The sequence below is a fragment of the Crocodylus porosus genome, unplaced genomic scaffold (genome assembly GCF_001723895.1).
Source record: "Crocodylus porosus isolate Cpor-Errol unplaced genomic scaffold, CroPor_comp1, whole genome shotgun sequence".
Taxonomy (NCBI): Eukaryota; Metazoa; Chordata; order Crocodylia; family Crocodylidae; genus Crocodylus; species Crocodylus porosus.
In genome coordinates this window covers 21,655,821-21,674,017 of record NW_017728948.1, presented here as the reverse complement: position 1 = coordinate 21,674,017, position 18,197 = coordinate 21,655,821, and the positions used below count along the sequence as shown (strand labels likewise).

The following is an 18,197-nucleotide window of genomic DNA, read 5'->3' as shown; positions in this document are numbered from 1 at the left end:
TTTTAGGGTCTCTCCCTGCTGTTTGCTGGCTGGGGTCCCTCCTCCTTGCATGCTGACCACCCTTACAGGGTCCCTCACTGCTGCGTGCCTGGCCAGTCTTTCCCCAGAGCATGCTAGGTGCCTGGCAGGCAGGTGACAGGTTGCTCCCAGCTGCTGGCTGTCAGATACTGAGAAATCTTAGCATGCAGTGGCCTGGCCCCTTGCACTCAGCTCAAAATGACCCTGCAAGTGCTGGCCAGGCACCATGCCTACAGTGTGTGGGGTTTCCGGCTATCATATGGTGAATCCCTCTGAGCTGGTGCTCACTGGGTGCTGGATCAACCTGACATACAAAAAGGCACTCACCCAGGCTGCCAGAGTGTGATGAGTTGCTCTAGCACCCACTCAGCATGTGCTGGCCAGAACCCTGCATGCTGTGGGGACAGTAGCTAGCTGGCACCTGCCAGGTCATTTTGAGTTGCGTGTAGGGTTTCCAGCCAGAGGGTGCTGAAGCAATTTGACACACATGTGCAGGCAGCAGCTTGGAGTGACCCTGCACTGGCTGGCCAAGTATCATGCATGCTGAGGGGAGCTTGAACACCCTCTCCTGGCTAGCCATGTTCATTTTCTGGTTTCAGGTAAATTGTATGCAATCATAAGAGGTGGCTTGATTTTCCCCATTTTAATGGGGAAATAAACTTTGTTTTATAACCAAGTAAATATGGTATGTATGGCTGCATTGCTCCATAGCTCCCATCAGTACCATCCCATAGCTTTTGAATAGATTTGTCATACCTAAAGAGTGCCTCACCCACCTCCTCTTCCTGATTAGGTGGCCTATAATAAATCCCCACCATTCTATCAGTGCTGCATCTTTTACCTTTTATTTTCACCCAAATGCATTCTGCTTTGCTGTATTCGTCCTCCTGAACCAGAGAACAAAGGTGTGCATTTTTTCTATGCAAGGCAATATCACCACCTTTTCTCCCAACCCTATGTTTCTAAACCAGCGTGTCACCCTTGATGTTGACATCCCAGTCATAAGAACTGGGCCACCAGGTCTCAGTGATGCCAATCACATCATAGTTCTTTTCACAGGCTGCAGCTTCCAGCTCATCCTGTTTAATCCCTATACTTCTCACATTTGAATACATGTATTAGATGTATTTTGACCTCCTCACTTCCCTTTTGGGCTACTTGTTGCAGTCCTGTAGCTCTCTGGTCTTTCCCAGAGTTGAGTTGTTTCATCAAGTCCTTTTTCTTCTGCACAGTGTGCTTTGTTGCTGGAGGGTTTTATCCACCAGACCCCATGGGAGGTAGTTTAATGCCCTCCTTACTAGGTTGGGCAGATGATACTCAAAGATGCTCCTCCCCATTTTTGTTACATTGATCCCACCTGTTGCTAGCATGCCTCCCCACCATAAACATCCACCTGTTGTCAAAGAAGCTGAAGTCTTCACATTAACCCCACTGTTTCAGCACCATCTGTTCACTTGCAGGATATGATGGTCTCTGCTTGCACCCTTGCCTTCTCTGATCTGCTCAGTGTCATTCCTGGCAGTACTGCTTGTGCCTACATGGACAAGCAGGAAGGGGTAGTGGTCTGAAGAATGGATAAGTTTTGTCAGTCTCTTTGTGACATCCCAAATTTGGGTGCTAGGTAAGCAGCACACCTCTCAGGCCCCCAAATCTGTTTGACAAATTGGTGCCTCTGCCCCACCCCACCCCCACAGAAGGAAGTCAGCAGCCACCACCACTCTTCTCTTCCTTCATGATGTAGTAGTCCTGGAGCCCCCATCTTTGGGCCCTTGCACTTCCTGCTCTCGGGGCCTTGTACTTGTAGTTCTCACATACTATCGCTGTTGCAATATACTGCAGGGGGAGTTTTAAACCTAAACTTGAAGCAGGTGCAGAAGTCTTTCAACAAACGTGAACTACCTGTATTCCTGCCTAAAACACTGTGAAGTTCGTGCAAAGTATTTCATTCTGTGACAACAAAAGATGACAAATATGATGGCATAAGGACCCATTTATAAAATATAAAAAAGACTTTAGACAAATAATTCTCCCCCCCAAATGTTTAAAAACTGTATGTAGCGTCCTTAAATTGTAACGGTAATTTTACTGGCAGGAAAACATTAAAAACACACATATTGATATAGTGCAGGGATCCTCAACCAGGGGCTAACAGTACCCTGGATTGCCTTATTAACTTGTCAAGGCTGCTGCACAATGATGCACAATGTTAGCACTGTTAGGTGTGAAAACAGTTCACTTGATGAACTTGGATGTTTCAAATAGGACCTCTAGTGTTAAAAACATTCTGACCTGTTGTGATCTTTCCAAGTTCTTTGCAACATGATAATTGCTCTATTATTTTTCTGTAGTGAAAAAACAAGTGAAAACTAAGAATTGCCATTTTCTAAGCGGTGCCTTGAGCCTAAAAAGGTTAAGATCCATTGCCCTGCTCTACCCAAGAGCAGAGTTTTAAGATGGCTTATTTCCCCCTTAATATGGAAACAATCAATTTGAGGAATAAGAGTGCTCCTAGCAGACTGAGGGAAGTGATTCTTTCCCTCTAATCAGCACTGGAGGTCACATCTGGAGTACTATTTCCAGTTTGGGCCCCCTACTACAGAAGAAGTGGGCAAATTGGAGGAAGTCCAGTGGAGGGCAACAAAAAAAATGAATAGAGGGCTGTGGCACATGACTTATGAGCAGGGATCCGGGTTTTCTGTATCCTGTGAAAAAAATGGAGATTTTCTCCTTGAAAGAAGAAAAATCACGGATTTTTCCCTTTGAAAGTGAAAGATCCAAGAAACCGTGGGTTTCTCCTTGCAAGCTGGCAGAGTTCCAGCTTCCAAAGGGCTGCTTGGGAACGTGGGGAGCAGGAGGAAGATGATCAGAGGCAGGGGGCACACATATATGTGGATGGCAATACAAACTGTCACTGTGGTGGAGAGCAGCTCCCTGCAGGTAAATCTGTGGGGGAGGAGGAGAAGGGGGGGAATAGGTGACACACAGAAGAAGTATGGAGAGGCACATACCCCCCCAGATTTCTGTGCCCACAGTAGGGCACAGGGCTGTAGCCTGGATGAACTGACACAAGGCAGGAGCCACCTCCACAGCCCAGTGGGCAGGAACTGGCACAGGAGGATGGAGCCAAGTGGGGAGTGTTCAGTGCTGCCACTGCCAGGAGTCCTGCACTGCCATGGCCACTTAGGTGTTTCATTTTAAATCACAGAAAAATGTGGATATCGGGAGTTTTAATCAGAGAATTTTGGGTATTTTCATCCAATGATTTTGGATTTTTTTAACAGAGAAAACCAGGATCCCTGCTTATGAGGACAGACTAAGGGAACTGGGCTTATTTAATCTAAAGACAACAAGATTGAGGGGAGATTTAATAGCAGACTTCAACTGCCTGAAGGATGGTTACAAAGAGGATGGAGCAAGACTGTTCTCAGTGGTGGCAGATGACAGAACAAGAAGCAACAGTCTCAAGCTCCAGCAAGTGAAGTTTAGGTTAGGTACTAGGAAAAACTCTCACCAGGAGGGTAGTAAAGCACTGGAACAGGCTACCCAGAAAGGTTATAGAATCTCCATCCTTAGAGGTTTTTAAGACCTGGCTAGACAAAGCCTTAGCTGGTTGATATACTTGGAAATCATCCTGCTTTACACAGAGGGTTGGACTAGATGACTTCCTGAAGTCACTTCCAACTCTAATTTTCTATGATTCTAAGTCTCCCCATCCATCCTCCTAATGACAGTTTTGATATCTTATTTTATCTTATCCCATTAAGCTACGGTAGATCCTAGGTTGGCAACCTTATAAGGCCCTAGGTTGGAATGACCCAATTGAGGCCATTGCAGGAACTAGAATGTAGCCACTGCTGCTACTTTTCACCACACCAGCATGGGGAAAGCACCCAGTATCTGCTGCTGAAACCCCCTGCCGCCAAATGCCACCAAACCCCATGTTCTCAGGCCCCCAAAAACCACTGTGGCCCAGATCCAGCCTGTGAACCATAGGTTGCCAACCCCTGCCATATATGGTTCAGTCCTGCTATGAGTCACCTTAATCTAAGCCATCTATTAAATGCTTTGGGGCTATCATGTGAGAGGAGCCAGAGTACATGTTCTTCTGGACCCTTTGGACAAGTCATTGGATAAGTGAATGCCAGGGACTCTTCTTAATTCATGCCATATCTTGAAAATACAGTTTGAAACCCTCTGTTGATGAAGGAAGAATGCCCAAATTAACCAAGTTATTCTGCTTGAAGAATAGTTCCTCTGAGAGATACTCTATGGGAGAGTAAGATTCCAACAATTCCTTAGGCTTCAAGCAAAACAGAGTCCTCACAACAAGCAATCAACAATATTGAGAAAAACACTTTTCTTTTAAATAGCACAGGGAATCTACTGCCAAAAATCAAAGCATTAATATTAGTTTTATTTTTTCCTTTTACTTTCTCTCACAATCAAGCAAGTAAAATGTTAAACTCCTGAGAAGTAAACTACGTTAGCAGAGAAGCTTTCAGATGAGTGTACTTAATGAACCCAGTTTTTTTTAATTTGAGCGTCATACATAGAGAAGGTACACCAGACCCAAACTATTGCCCAACTGTTCTTACATACTTTTTACAGGGACAATGAGAGAAAATAACCTTGTGGAACCTTGCAGAAATGCATCTTTCATTCTTCTTCAGTAGGGATTATTCTTAACTGGTAGGTAAATTGGAAACCAAATAAGTACATGTATTGAATATGAAAAATATTACTATACACAGAGCAGGATGGTTTCAGTGCTTGTTTATATTTGTGTACGTTTAAATCTGCAGTTTTTTTGAAATTCAGCAAGATGAAGTACCAGATCAAAGAGCTTCATTTTAGGAAGACATTTGTCATTATGTGACTTGAGTCCAGATACACAGCAGTAGCAATCCATTCATATTAACAATCCATTCAATCAGGTGCGTTTCTTCTCACAGCTTACTGATGAAAGAGGGTTTTCTTTCTACTTATATTTGTTCTATTAGAAGTAGCACCTTGGATAAATGGTGAGCCTGGATCCAACTTAACATATTTTTTCACAGAGAATGGGGCACAAAAAATATGTTAGCTGATCTAAACTGCCATAGTTCCATTGGAACTTATGCTTCCAGCCTCTGAGTAGCGCTATGCTTTCAAAGGAGCTAAAATAATGCAGGACAGCCCAGGATCTGCTCTAATATTAAGTGAAAACAGATTAAATCTACAAACACAATTCAGTAAATGATCAACAGAAGGGGTGAAACTGTTTGCCTATGAGAGTTCACCGCTGTGAATGAAACATCAGAATATTCTGATTCCATATATAACAAAGCTAAAAATATATTTTCTAACTTATTACACTAGACAGAAAAAAAATAACAGTTCTGTTAAAACATAACAACTTTCTTCTGTGGTTTACTTTATAAAAGTGTGGCCAGTAAATGAAGGCAATTGGTAATGAAGGCTACCAGTCAAATGAAAACTTATGGGAGTGTAATAAAATTAGTGGAATCAGTGTCTTTATTAAAATAAATACATGGGATACATAGAGCTTTCAGCAGAAGAGAGAAAATGCACAGGTTTTGCAGAAAGCACTTACCAATTCATGACCTGGTTTCATAGGGATTTATGGGTGCAGAACACTTTTGAAATGAGACTCTCGGTGGCTATGGCACTTGAGTAGAGAACATAGACAATGGGTTCTAAATTGTCTGAACTACTATTTGACTACGCCAATCACTTGTTTAAAATGTAGTACGATAAAGATCTTCAGCAACTCACACTTCTGTGATAACACCAAAATACTTCTGTAAAGATTTCCTTTAAAGGTTTCCTATCTGTAAAGGTTTTTATATTTGAAACTAAACATATATATTTAGACACCCAAATGCTCCATAATGCAAAGTCCTTGGGAGAAATCTTGGCCTCACTAGAATCAGAGGGACACAAAATAAAACAAGAGGTGTGCATTAAAAAAAAACTACTCCAGGAAAGAGGGTCAAATTTCACGAAGAACGCCAACCAGTTCAACAATAACAAGTATGCTAAAATACTTAGGTTATTAGTAAGGAAAGTTTCCCTTAAGAGAATATTAGTAAAAAGTATATTGACAAAGCTGAACTTTCTAAATTTTATAATCACCATCAGGATATATTCCATTACATTTCCAATCTATTCAATGTTTGCAGATCAATATCATTTTCACCAGTGCCCTGAATAAATCTCAGTGCAACTGATAGAAACAATATTCCCAGTAAAAACAAGCCATTCCTCTCTTTTTCACGTGTCTTTTCTAGATGAAATTGAGGTTTAACTTAAGCAGCTCATATTCAGTTTTATGGCAGCATTTGTCATTATTCCACATTATAGCTCAGAGAATAGCATACAGTATGGATACACAGAAATTAAGACACTAATTGATCCACAGATTACCTCCAAATGTGAAGCAATAAACTGCCAATAAATCACTAACTCCATAACACAAGGGTGTCAAACTCACTTGTATTCCCAGGTCTGTTCTGAGCAGTGGGGCTCCTCACCAGCCTGATTCAGATTGCAAGGAGCCTTGTGGGTCATATCCAGGCCTAGAGGTGGTGGCTGGGTGAAAGGTGGCATGGAGGCTAACACACTTGTCACTCTTTGCCCTCTGCCACTCAACACACAGAGTCAATATGGCTCCAAAGCTGGGAGCCCGCCCTATCCCACTCTCAAATTCCCAGTCTCTCTAGGAGCTTCAGAGGTTTGATGATTTGGTCCGCAAAGGGCCTAGCTAGGACTTCTACAGAGAATAACTTATTCTCTGATATATCAAGGTATCTTTGACATCTCTGCCTAACATACAGTATGGTAAAAATGTTGCAGTTCCTTTGTAAAGAAACCCATCATATCATGATTTGGTTTGTTTCCAGTCTTATGTCTGATTTTTGTACAGAGATCGCCAACAATGACTCAAAATGTTACCAAGTACACAGGAGAGTGCACATTGGCCCTCTGCCCTGTTCTCACCCTCTCATCCCCTCCCCAGCCCTCCATGGAGCGAGGTAAAAGGAGATGGAGCTGCAGAACTGAGCAACCTGCTGTCATACCCCTTGGCTGGAAAAAATGCTGCAGCATGCTGTAACAGCCATTTTAAAGCACTCAAGCAGAGGCTTGCACATCTGTCCATGGCCTGAAGCCCTTTGAATTTGGAGCACTCCAAACTGAAGGGAAATTTGGAGTGTTTCACACAAACATCTTTCCATTGCCTTTGATGCCTCTAGTATTCAAAAAAAGTTCATGTCTTCTGTGGCTAAAACAGTGCCTGGGCATAATTTTACAAAAAGTAGGAAGACATCAATCAAAAACATATATGCTTCTCTCTTAAGACCCACAACCAGTATAAATTGCAACTGACCTGAAATTAATTTAACTAAATGAGCCAGATTAGGTGGAGACACTATGAGGAGCAGTCCAATTCTGTTGCTTGGTTCAGATCATTTAGGCTTGTGTTTTACTGAGCATTGGACACAGAAACAGTCTATAAATATCTAACATAGTCTGTTCCTCTTCCTACCGGTCTGAAGGGACTGGACTCTGTTCTATTTTATCTTTTGTTGATACGTTATTTGAAAGGTGCTGTGGTTTGTGCTCTTGATTTTTTCTGAGAGTGCACTGAAGAGCCCTGGGCCAGAAACCAAGAAAGCCTGGTGTCCTGCACAAACAAGCTTTGTTCTTAAAGCTCGCAGTTCTACTGTTCTAGTGGAATATATGCCATGCAGATCATGACTGCATGGGTGTTGGGCAGCTCCCCAAGCAATGTGGGCCAGTCCCATGAAAGGCTTTAAGGATCAACATCTAGAGACCATCAGCTGGACTTGGACAACTGACACAGGCCGCCTGTGTAGTTGAACAGATGGTCAACTGTGTATGGACCTAAGTATATCCGTTTAAATAGGCACAGGGAATTACATGAATCAAATCTGGAGGTCATGATGCTAAGTCTAAATCTCATGGGAGAATGTACAGTCTCCTCTGCCAGCTGCAGAAATAAAACTGCTGACCTTGGGTCTGTCTATTTGGGTATCCAGAAGCAGCGAGGAATCCAGGCATCTGCTGAAGCTATGGACATCCTTAACACTGCAAAGGAAGATGCTTCCCACTCTCCACCAACACTATTTTAAGCAAGTGCACTTCACCCAGTTGCCCTGCTCAACCAAAGCTTTAACTAGGTGGGAGATGGTGCTGTTCCCTTCCAATGGAACCTGAACTTCATTTCTACGCTGCTATAATTTCAGTCTGTGATTGTTCACTAGTGACTTCATTTAGACGTCACAATATGAAGGGACAGAGCTGTGAGATTCCACAGGTAGGGGCTTCAGAGGTAGAGAAGCATATCCACATCACAAGTCTGTGGGTGCAGCCTGAGGGCAATGAGTGAAGGCTTCTCAGCACAGGGTTTCAAAGAGCTGGGACATGAGGACTCCGTGGTACAGGGTATCAAACACTGTTAAGCTATCCAACAGTGCTGGGTTACCTATTCCCTTAAAGGAACCTGCTTGTCAGCTGTTTGTTTCCATGATCAAATACACTTTTGCATATATTAATGATAGGGGTACCTCATTTGACTTGTGATATCATAGTTCTTGATATCTGTTTTTGTATTTAATATACTAGATTTCTCAGATCAAATAAAAAAAAGAAACTGAGTTCCTCTATAGCCAGAACTTTAAAAATACATTGCTGCAGCAGTTCAGCAGCATCTTCTGATTTGCCAGATAATATAAGAAAGAAGCAGAGAAGCAGCAGTCTGGGAAACTGCTATTAGCAAGCACTATTGTGGCAATAGTATGGTGCTATATAGTAACTCAAAAAGAAAATAATCCTCCAGATGGCTATACAAGAAAATCTCTTGATCAGTTCTTATGTTGATTTTATTGAAGCCCATGGAAGAATATACAAGAGAGAATTTAATCCATTAGCTCCACATTGATTATTATTTTTAAAAATATATATCATTCATAGGATAAATTCAGTTCAAATACTCCAGAATATACTTTATGCATGCAGTACTGTACATATACTCTTACACCAAAATATTTCTGTTCTCATAGTCTCTGTTGGCTTTAAAACCAACAATAGCTGCTGTTTTGATTACAGCTCTAGTGCAGTGTGACTGATTTGGTACTCTGGCCTGAATCACCACAAAAGAAAGCTGATTGGTTAAAAATGCTGAGTACCATAGCAACTGACTTGCAACCTAGCTAATGTACAGTAGGGATTTTTTCCTTGAATTAAAGCCACAAGTGAAAATACTGGGCCAAATCTGGACCTGGTGTAACACCACAAATGCTAGTAGAGTTACATCAGGGATTGAGAGGGTCTACTCCTTCTTCCTGTGGCGCTTGATTTTGAGATGCAGAACCAAATCCTCAGATACTTATTTAATTACAGTATGCCACCTGCAAGGAAACATTTATCCACAGCATCGATTTTGCCTTTTTATGTTCACCATGCAGACTCAAAACAAATACAATCACACATTAAAAGACTCTAATATAATGGAACTGATTGAACGATAAGAGAGATGATCCTGGTTTTAGATTGGTAGCCACATGAAAGTTATCAGCATATGTTAGAAGGGATTACAAGTTTCTCAGGGAACAGTTGAAAATATTCCTGAAAATTAACAAATCTTTTTTCCCCAAACCATCTGATTACTTTTCTCTTAGAAACAGGTCGAGATGGCTGAGACACCAGAAGTGGGGACACTCACTCACATATCAATAATTAAAGCCAACAACGCCTGCCTGGTACAGGACCATGATGAACACGGTGAAAAGCACACACCCTCAGAGGACGTCGAGGGTCTCAGGAAGGTACAATGCCTCCCTGAGCTTTTGGGGAACAACGCTGTTTAATTACCCTTTGGGAGGGTTTAGAACATGCTCCATTTCTGTGGGCCAATTCTAACATCCAATGAAGAGTTCAAAATGGTTTAATCTCCTCCCTAGTCCTGTTAGGGGCAGTCTGTACCCCAGAGGCATTAGAGAGTATTCCCTGAAGCAAGGAGAACACGAGTACTGTAGCAGGGTTGGAAACTCTGCTCCATCTTCTCTCTGAGGGCCAGTGGAAAATCTACTGAGTAAGAAAATGGTGTTTCAGAGTAAAGATGCTGAGCAGGGTATGTGCAATGCAGCTTTTTGAACTGCATTAAAATTAAAGTACTGCTGTTGCGGTGGTGAATGATGGTCCAGGGAACATGTGGGAAGCAATATTTGTTTGGCAATATCTTCTACTCAACCCACCATATAGTTGGGAAAAATGTTAGACAACCTTTTGGGCACTTTGGAGCCTAAAATTAAGAATTCAAATCCATGAACAGGCTCCGCCAGGTACTGATCCTTCCATAAGACATAACAAGAGATCCCTAAAGGTAAATTTAAAAGCACTATTTTAAGCTCACAAGTTTGATAATATTGGCTGGAATTCCCACACATACGTGTGAGTGAGTAAAATATTGAATAACAGGGTCATTTTGTGAACATTTTGGAACCAGCCTCAAATGGCTGCAAAGCACTTTAAACTCCAATTAGCATCAGTAAACTCTCTTAGGCTTAGACCAATTTTGCATTAAAATAAGCCCTTAAGAACTATGTTTATACCAACAGGTCTTGTACTGAATATCAGTGAAACACACCACTCATTTTGATTCCACTTTAATCACACAGACAGTTTACTTTGGTTTGATCCACAGATGCAGCTCTGAAGTCTACATTAATTCTACATGGTTAAGCCAAATTTGATTAAGTTGAGATACAAAAAAGTGTTAATAAAATTGTAAAATGTTCTGCAAAAGAATTTAATATTCCATCTTTAGAACCCCGTGTTTGATGTAAAAGCACCAAACTCTTATAATCTGGATAAAGAAGTACTAATGGGAAAAGTCAAAGAACTCAACTGATTTACCCAAAGCCACTTTCAAGAAATGCAAAAAAAGCAAAGAAGATATCTCAGCTCGTTTAGATTTTAAATTATAAGACCATTTAGCTATTCCCTATATTATCTGATAGGTGAAGAATAGCAAGCAAGGATTTTTTTTAGTGTATATTAGGAAATGAACAGCAAAGTGACTTTTAAATAACTCTTTTACTCAATGGTTTGAGCAGACAGGATATGGCTCTATCTTTAGGCAAGTGCATGTGTTTAACAGTCTCTCGAAATGAAAACTATTTTGAAACAATCCTGTTGGAATAAGTCTCTTCCTATTCCTAGAAATCAGTACAGGCCTCTATGTTAAGGATTCTGTCAGCTTGCTGGAAATATGATAAAACACAAAGGTCTGTATGAGTAGGACTAGATCCCACACTCTCCAGAATAATGCTAGCAAATGTGTGTCTAGATCAAAATAAAGTAACATATTATTTGTATTACTGCACTGCATAAAGGTTCCCATCATTGACTTGCACTTCACAAATATCTCCTGAAGAACTCAAAATCTAATTTAAGACAGAACCCAGTGATGTAGCAAAAATTACCTTTATTTATTGCATGTATTAAAAGGTGACACAGTACAATCAGCAACTGAGGACAAATTTAAAAGTTTTTGGTGGTACCTGGAATCCAGCTGCCTGTAAGGACTCCTGTAACCAGCCAATCGGGGTAAAAACAAATTAATAGTAAAAGTGACAGGAACCCTTACCTCCAACCCCATCTTCAGAATCAATCTCATAGATGCTCTCTCCTTCCATGTTCTCTGCAGGGCCAGGCACAATGCAAGGTTTCCCAGGGGTAACCTGTCCAGGTTCCAGAAGGAAGCTGAATCCACACACTTGGCATCCAGCACAAGCAGTATCTTTCAAACAAACAAACAAACACAACAAACAAACAAAAAGCTGTTGAATTATTTCTGTTCAATGTCTGAGATTTATTTCTCCTCTCTTTTCCCCCCAGCCCTACTGCATATGATCCTGGAAGTCTTACAGTTCCGTATCTGACAGCAGAGATCCTTGTCTTGGGCTACAGAATATCTAGGGACAGCTCTGAGAAAGCAAGATCCAGGCAGAGCATGGTAGCGCTCCACTCCATCTATAGATATGGTCTACAGACCATAAAGATCTACGGTGCATGGATATGGGTAAGCAACATGACCCCCTCTCCCCAGTATCTAGAGATAAAGGGAAAAAGACAGGAAGGACACAGAACTCTCACCTCCTTTTCCCAAATTGTCCTTGGGTACCTATCTTTTACCACTGGCCTCTTCCAAGCTCTGTTTGCTTCTTATAGACAATGCTATTTCCACCTCCTCCTTTTCAAAACAGTACAAAAATCTTGAATGAAGAGGAAAAATATACTGAGTCAGGGTATACCCATGTCTTACTGACTCTGGACACAGTGGAGTATCAAGAGCCATTTGTTAACAAGAGGCACAGAACAGTCCCAACCATCACGTTACTCCTAAATGTTCATGACTGATCCTTAAGAGAGGTGGAAACAGCATGACTCTGCTTCTCAGGGTCTGAGTCTTTCAATCCCTTGAGACTGAGAAGAAAGGAAACTGGAGACCAAAATACAGCTTTTATAATACATTGACATAAATGCCTCTTAGATGAATAAATAAAAACAGGGCAAAAACACAATGCAAGATACAAGGCACAATGGCTTGGATTAAATACAGCATGACCCAGTGTTCAAAACAGAGGCCAGGTACTTTAAGTAAATGGAAGCTACTTATGGAGAAGTACACTGGCAATCATGTGCCCACATCAATGAGTAACAACTAATTTCTTTTCATAAATTTGGGGAACTCAGGGGAAAATGCTTCTCTCTTGATTTTCTAGATCATCAGAATTTAGCCAAATTGCTCCAACCATAGTACTTTGGAGGGGGCTGAGGAGGGGAGAGTAATTTTCACAGTGACAAAGTGAGGTGGCCCATACGCTTTGTTTTTTTTTTCAATTTTAATTTAATGTTAAACAACGGAGTACAGTAAAATAAAAAAATCTGTATTTATACATGTATCCAAAACAGTTCAAGGCTATGCCATTTTGTTGGTAAAAAGAAGCTCATACCTAGAAGGTACCAGATGATCTCAACATCTGCAGTGGCTTCAGACTTCCTATTCAGCTTCTGCTTCACCTCTGTGGTTCAGCCAGCTCTTCCAACGTGGGCATATGCCATGTTATATACCAAGCATAGCAGTGCAGAAGATACAGTCGACATTCCTGGAGCAAAAAGTTGCTGTACACCTGTCTTGTGATGCTGAGGCCTCCTGACCTCATTGTAACAGTCCAAAGATTATTTCATCAGTGCTTACTTCTAACACAATGAACATATCCACTCTTTGATGAGGTCTGTAAAAAGTTCCATATGGTAACACTGTTTTTCAGTGCTGATTTTCAGTTTCCATTGTAAACATTTTTAAACTGATAAGATGTATTTAAAATTAAATAAACATTATTTAAATTTTAAAAAATCTATTTAAGTATACGTACCAAACAAACAACTAAAATTCAGTGGCCATTTGACCAAGATCTGGCCTTTAGGTGATTGTAAGAATATTAATGACTAGCCTGGTTCTATATGATGAATACATTAGTCCATTTACAAAGTGATACTGACGTGGTATTTGTATAAAATGGTTGATAGCCAGTTGGGAAAGCACAGTATCTAGAAACCAAATTGTATACCTTAATCCATAAAGGAGAAAAATCCCCTGTGCCAAACATGGGAACTATACAGAAAATGAAAATAGAGTGATTTTAGCATAATTCGTTCTCTGGGGCTAGGGACAGAAGTTGACATAAACCAGTCTAAGTGATCAGAAACCAGTTTAAACCTGTAACAGAACAAAAGCTCAGTGCACATACACCACTTTCAAAATCACTGAAACTGGTTTAAGATAAACCTGGATGAATGTAGTATGAGACTAAACTGATTTAAATCAAACTGGTTTATGGAACTTCTGTCCCAAATCCCCTCCTGATTCAAGCTAACACACAGTCACGCCAGGATGCTTTGCAGCCCTAGGCTGTGCTGTCTGCTCCAGCAGAGCAGGGCTGGCCCCACTCTCCCGCTTTCTCAGAGCTGAGGCAGTAAAACCTCTGCCTCATAGCCTGTGCCTGTGCCTGTGGGTCTGCACAGCACAAGGGGAGGGAAAGCACCCTCTGTGGGACTTACCACCCCCCACAGACCCTCAACTGGGCTGGAATCACCTTAGCCCCAACCCTCGCCAGCTGCCCTTGGGTCTCAGGGACTGTGGGGCCAAGGAACAATTCCCCCAGCCCAGCACCAGCCGGGGTCTGCAAGGCATGAGGATGGGAAAGCTCCCCCCCCCGGGATTTTTTGCCCTGCCCCCAGCTGTCACGGAGCAGAGGCAGTAAAGCCTCCAGCTCCCTAGCCTCTGCCTGTGCAGAGTCAGCATGGGGTCAAAACCTGCTAGACCAGACTGGGGGCTGGGAAGGGAGAATCCCCTGTCTGCACCAGGAGCGGGGCTTGGGGAACATGCCAGGGGCGGGGAACCCCCACTGAGGCTGGGGGATCCAACCAGCCCTGGGCTGGAGGGGATGTTTCTCCCTAGTCGGGGACAGCAAAGGGTTGGGGGGGCATACGGCTGGGCAGCCAATCAAGAAGGAGCCCTGGGCTGCATCTGGATGCCTTTGGCAGTGGCCATCAGGCTTTGGAGGCATGCTCTAGTGCCCCCAGCACCTGGTATGGGCCACTGCACAGGTTTGGCTGTCTCTCCAGTTTCAAAAGTGAACATCAGTGCATTTTATTATCAGTTCAATCTACGCAGTTTAGAGAAACCTGCAAAGATTGAAGCGAGTCATCCTGGGGCTTTTTGACTGTCTCTCCTTAGCCCTAGAGACTAGAACACGGGACCCAAGACATCCACTTTATCCCAACAATATCAAGGATATAACTATACTTGTCTGCAATACCAAGTATTGATTTCTTCTCCCCCGACTCAAAGAATGTAAGGCATGTAATGCTGCATAGGAAGCCAATTTCTTTTACCCATATTACACAGTTAGTAGAACCAGTTTAACTCAATCCATGCTACTGTGATACCAGTCAAAGGAAGGTGATCTGTCAGCAATATTCAATAGTTGTGTGCATAAACAGAGGTTTGTGCATCTTGGCTGCTTGCTGATGTTAAAAAAAAAAAAAAAATACACTTTAGTGGAAAAAGCAGCATGTTACTTCGACCCAGCCTTGCAGCATCTGTGTAGATTGGGCACTTCAGAGGTGCTTTTTGGCACTTTTAGCTAAAACTGATTCAATCAACTATTAGATAAAAGCACCAAAAAAGCCCTACTAAAGCGCCTGACCTATACAGAAGTTGGGTGAGATGGGGCCAGCTAAAGTACGGCCTCTTCTGGGCAGGTGTAGGGCTTAGTGCAGGAGCACACTGAGTTTAAAACAAAGCACCATTTTTTTTTGTTAATGTCTGCAAGCAGCCCTTATGTATTTGTTTTATATCTGTACATGTATAAATGTGGTCCCTTTCAAAACCTCCTTAATGTATCTCATTATGGTACAATAATCGAATACATGAAATGTATATAGATTCATGGCAACATATGATTGTTCATAGTAGTAAAGTCGTGGGAGGGTAAAGTATAAATTTTATGAGAATTAATTATTAAAATTAAATTAAATGTCTGGTATCCTCATATCTATGAACTACTGATGGTTTACTACTGAAAAAAAATTCAACCAGGGAAAATTCATCTTCCTCTATTTACAAAAGTATCGCTATACCTATTATGGAAAATGAATGAGGCAAAGAAAAGAGGGAAGCAGTGAAACTTGTTTTTAATGATTTATTTTACATTTGTTCTTTCTGTAACACACTAATGGTTTTTTTTATTATTTCACCCTTACTGAATCTGCCCACTTGGCATCTACACAATTGTTGCTATTAATAGCATTTCACTCACAGTTGAACCACTTTTTATTTAGAAGAAAAAAACTCATTGTTCGGTTCCCTGGCTATGAGAATCTTTTAATTACAAACTGAATGCAAAATACTGCAGTATTACTGAAGCCTACAGCTGTTTGAATGCAATCATAGCAGTGGGGGTAAAAACAAAGAGATGGAATTTTTAGTGAAGAATTGTTTCACACTTGGCTGTGTTGGCTATTAGCTTTTGGTTTCTACACTAGAGATGAATTCAGAATGCTGTAAGTTACCTTTATTGTCAAGAAGAAAAACAGAAGAGCAGTGAAGTATGAGTCACAAGTGGAGTTGGTATAGATCCGAAGTAATCCACAGATGAGTTGGATATTTTCCAAATTTTAGAGGGCTGAATAACTACAGTACAAATTACTTCCTTTAGTCACATTGTCTGATTTTTAAACATTTGATGCATTCCTTTTGAAACCTACTGTGCACCTTATACTAATTCCATACCCCAGGTGCATTTCTACATCAAGTCAAGAAGAGAGAGCAATGGTTTGTATCCTTTGGCCTGGACACCCTCGTGACCTTTGAGGGTGACTGTATGATGAAACAAATGTATATCTGATGTGGGGATGAGGCTGCAACCCCTTTGACTTTGCAGAATAGACATAGTGAGCTCGCTAAGCTGATCAGCTTGTCAGTGCAGCTCTGAAACCCAGGAATGAACACCTCTGCTACTTGCCCTGTTTTTCCCCTGCTGCCAAATTTAGCAATGGGCAAAGGGCTGGGAAGCAGAGAAGTGGCAGCATTCACCCCCTGGGTTCCAGAGGTGCACCAAAGCAGTGACTGGCAGGAGTCACATTGACAAGCCAGTTTGCTCAGAGAGCTCAGTGTGCATGTGCAGCACACATAGAGGGAGATGCAACAGCACGCCTCTGTCCCCACCCTTGTACCGCCCCTGGATCCTATACCAAAACCTAGGGCAGCCTTCATAGGCATCCAGTGCCGTGCAGGCCTGGAAAAATAGAGATCAAGCTGAGAACTAATAACCAGTCATACCTTTCTGATTCTCATCCTCAGATCAAGATAAAATAATCTTGTTGCCACTGTAACTTGTGCCAACTACCTACCTTAGCAAGAATGTATATCATCTACATGGAATCATGAACAAAACATGCTCTATGCACTGTCCAGCGTCCCCACCATCCCCAAACACAAACCCTTGAGCAAGAAGCTATAGAGAGGGAGAAGGAGAAGCAGAAGCTGTTTATGCTAGTTGGACACTTGCTACAGAGTCCTACAAAATTAAGGAGTCCCTGCACTGGAGATGTACAGGTGACTGCCTCCTACTTCTGTGTTGCCTGAGCCCCTGCTTGAAAATATTCACTGTCCCTCCTTGACCTTTTAAAAATAATACATTTGGCCCTCAAGCTGGAAAGGCTATACTGGGGAACTCAAACATGAATGCTTGCTATCCTATTAGATGAAGAAATGTGCAGTAGAGATATATTTTATAAAAAGATCTAATCTTTCCAAACAGCAACCACAGTTAGTGTCACTAAGGACTGTGCAAAAAACAAGGCCTAGTGCAAACATTTAACATTTAGTAGCATTTTCAGTCTCCAGAGAATTTTGCAAACATTACCTAATTAATCCTAGTCTTGTTACTTTGAAGGTTCCCATTGGCTTCAAACCCCAAGTTGATATTCAGGGCATAAATGAAATATAAAGAAAAGCCTCAATATAAGTATTTAACCCTGGCAAATTAATACACACACCTCTGCTGCATCCACAAGTATTACAACATGTAGCTTAAACATAGTTATACTATTTGTATAAAATAAACTAGAATATATAAAGAATTTAGCATCTACCAATACCAACATGTGTGTGTGTGTGCATGTGTGCACACACATGCATATATACATATACACACACACACATATATATACACACGTGTGTGTGTGTGTGTGTGTGTGTGTGAGTGAGTGTGAGAGAGAGAGAGAGAGAGACTCAGTCCTTTGGTGCCTATGAAAGCAGAACTTCCACTGAAACATGCTGCCAACTCTTTCCCAGGGTCTCCGCAGGGCCTCCACTTACATCACATGAAAAGAACCAAACACATCTTACCTACTCCTCATACTTTAGTGTATTTAGAATGTATTGTATTGGGTGAAGGATTCCTAGCTGGGGAGCAAAATGAGTCTTCTCCCTTCTTTTGTGATTCAAGCATTCTGTTTGGTTTTGCAATGGTAGAAGTACCCGAGGCCTTATTTTTGGCCTTATTTTTTTCTATCTTTTATGT

The 18,197-nt window shown here is 41.6% G+C and overlaps 1 protein-coding gene across 4 annotated transcripts in view; it reads right to left on the bottom strand.

Annotated features, from left to right (window-relative positions):
* PPP2R2C (protein phosphatase 2 regulatory subunit Bgamma) overlaps nt 1–18,197 on the bottom strand; it is a 350,473-nt gene that overhangs the window by 169,945 nt on the left and 162,331 nt on the right. For 2 of the 4 annotated variants that reach the window (XM_019553341.1, XM_019553338.1), the window contains exon 2: nt 11,690–11,842. The exons of the other annotated variants lie outside the window; for them this stretch is intronic. In XM_019553341.1, coding sequence (XP_019408886.1) covers nt 11,690–11,842 — 153 coding nt within the window. The remainder of the gene's footprint in view (nt 1–11,689; nt 11,843–18,197) is intronic. 4 annotated transcript variants of the gene reach the window in all.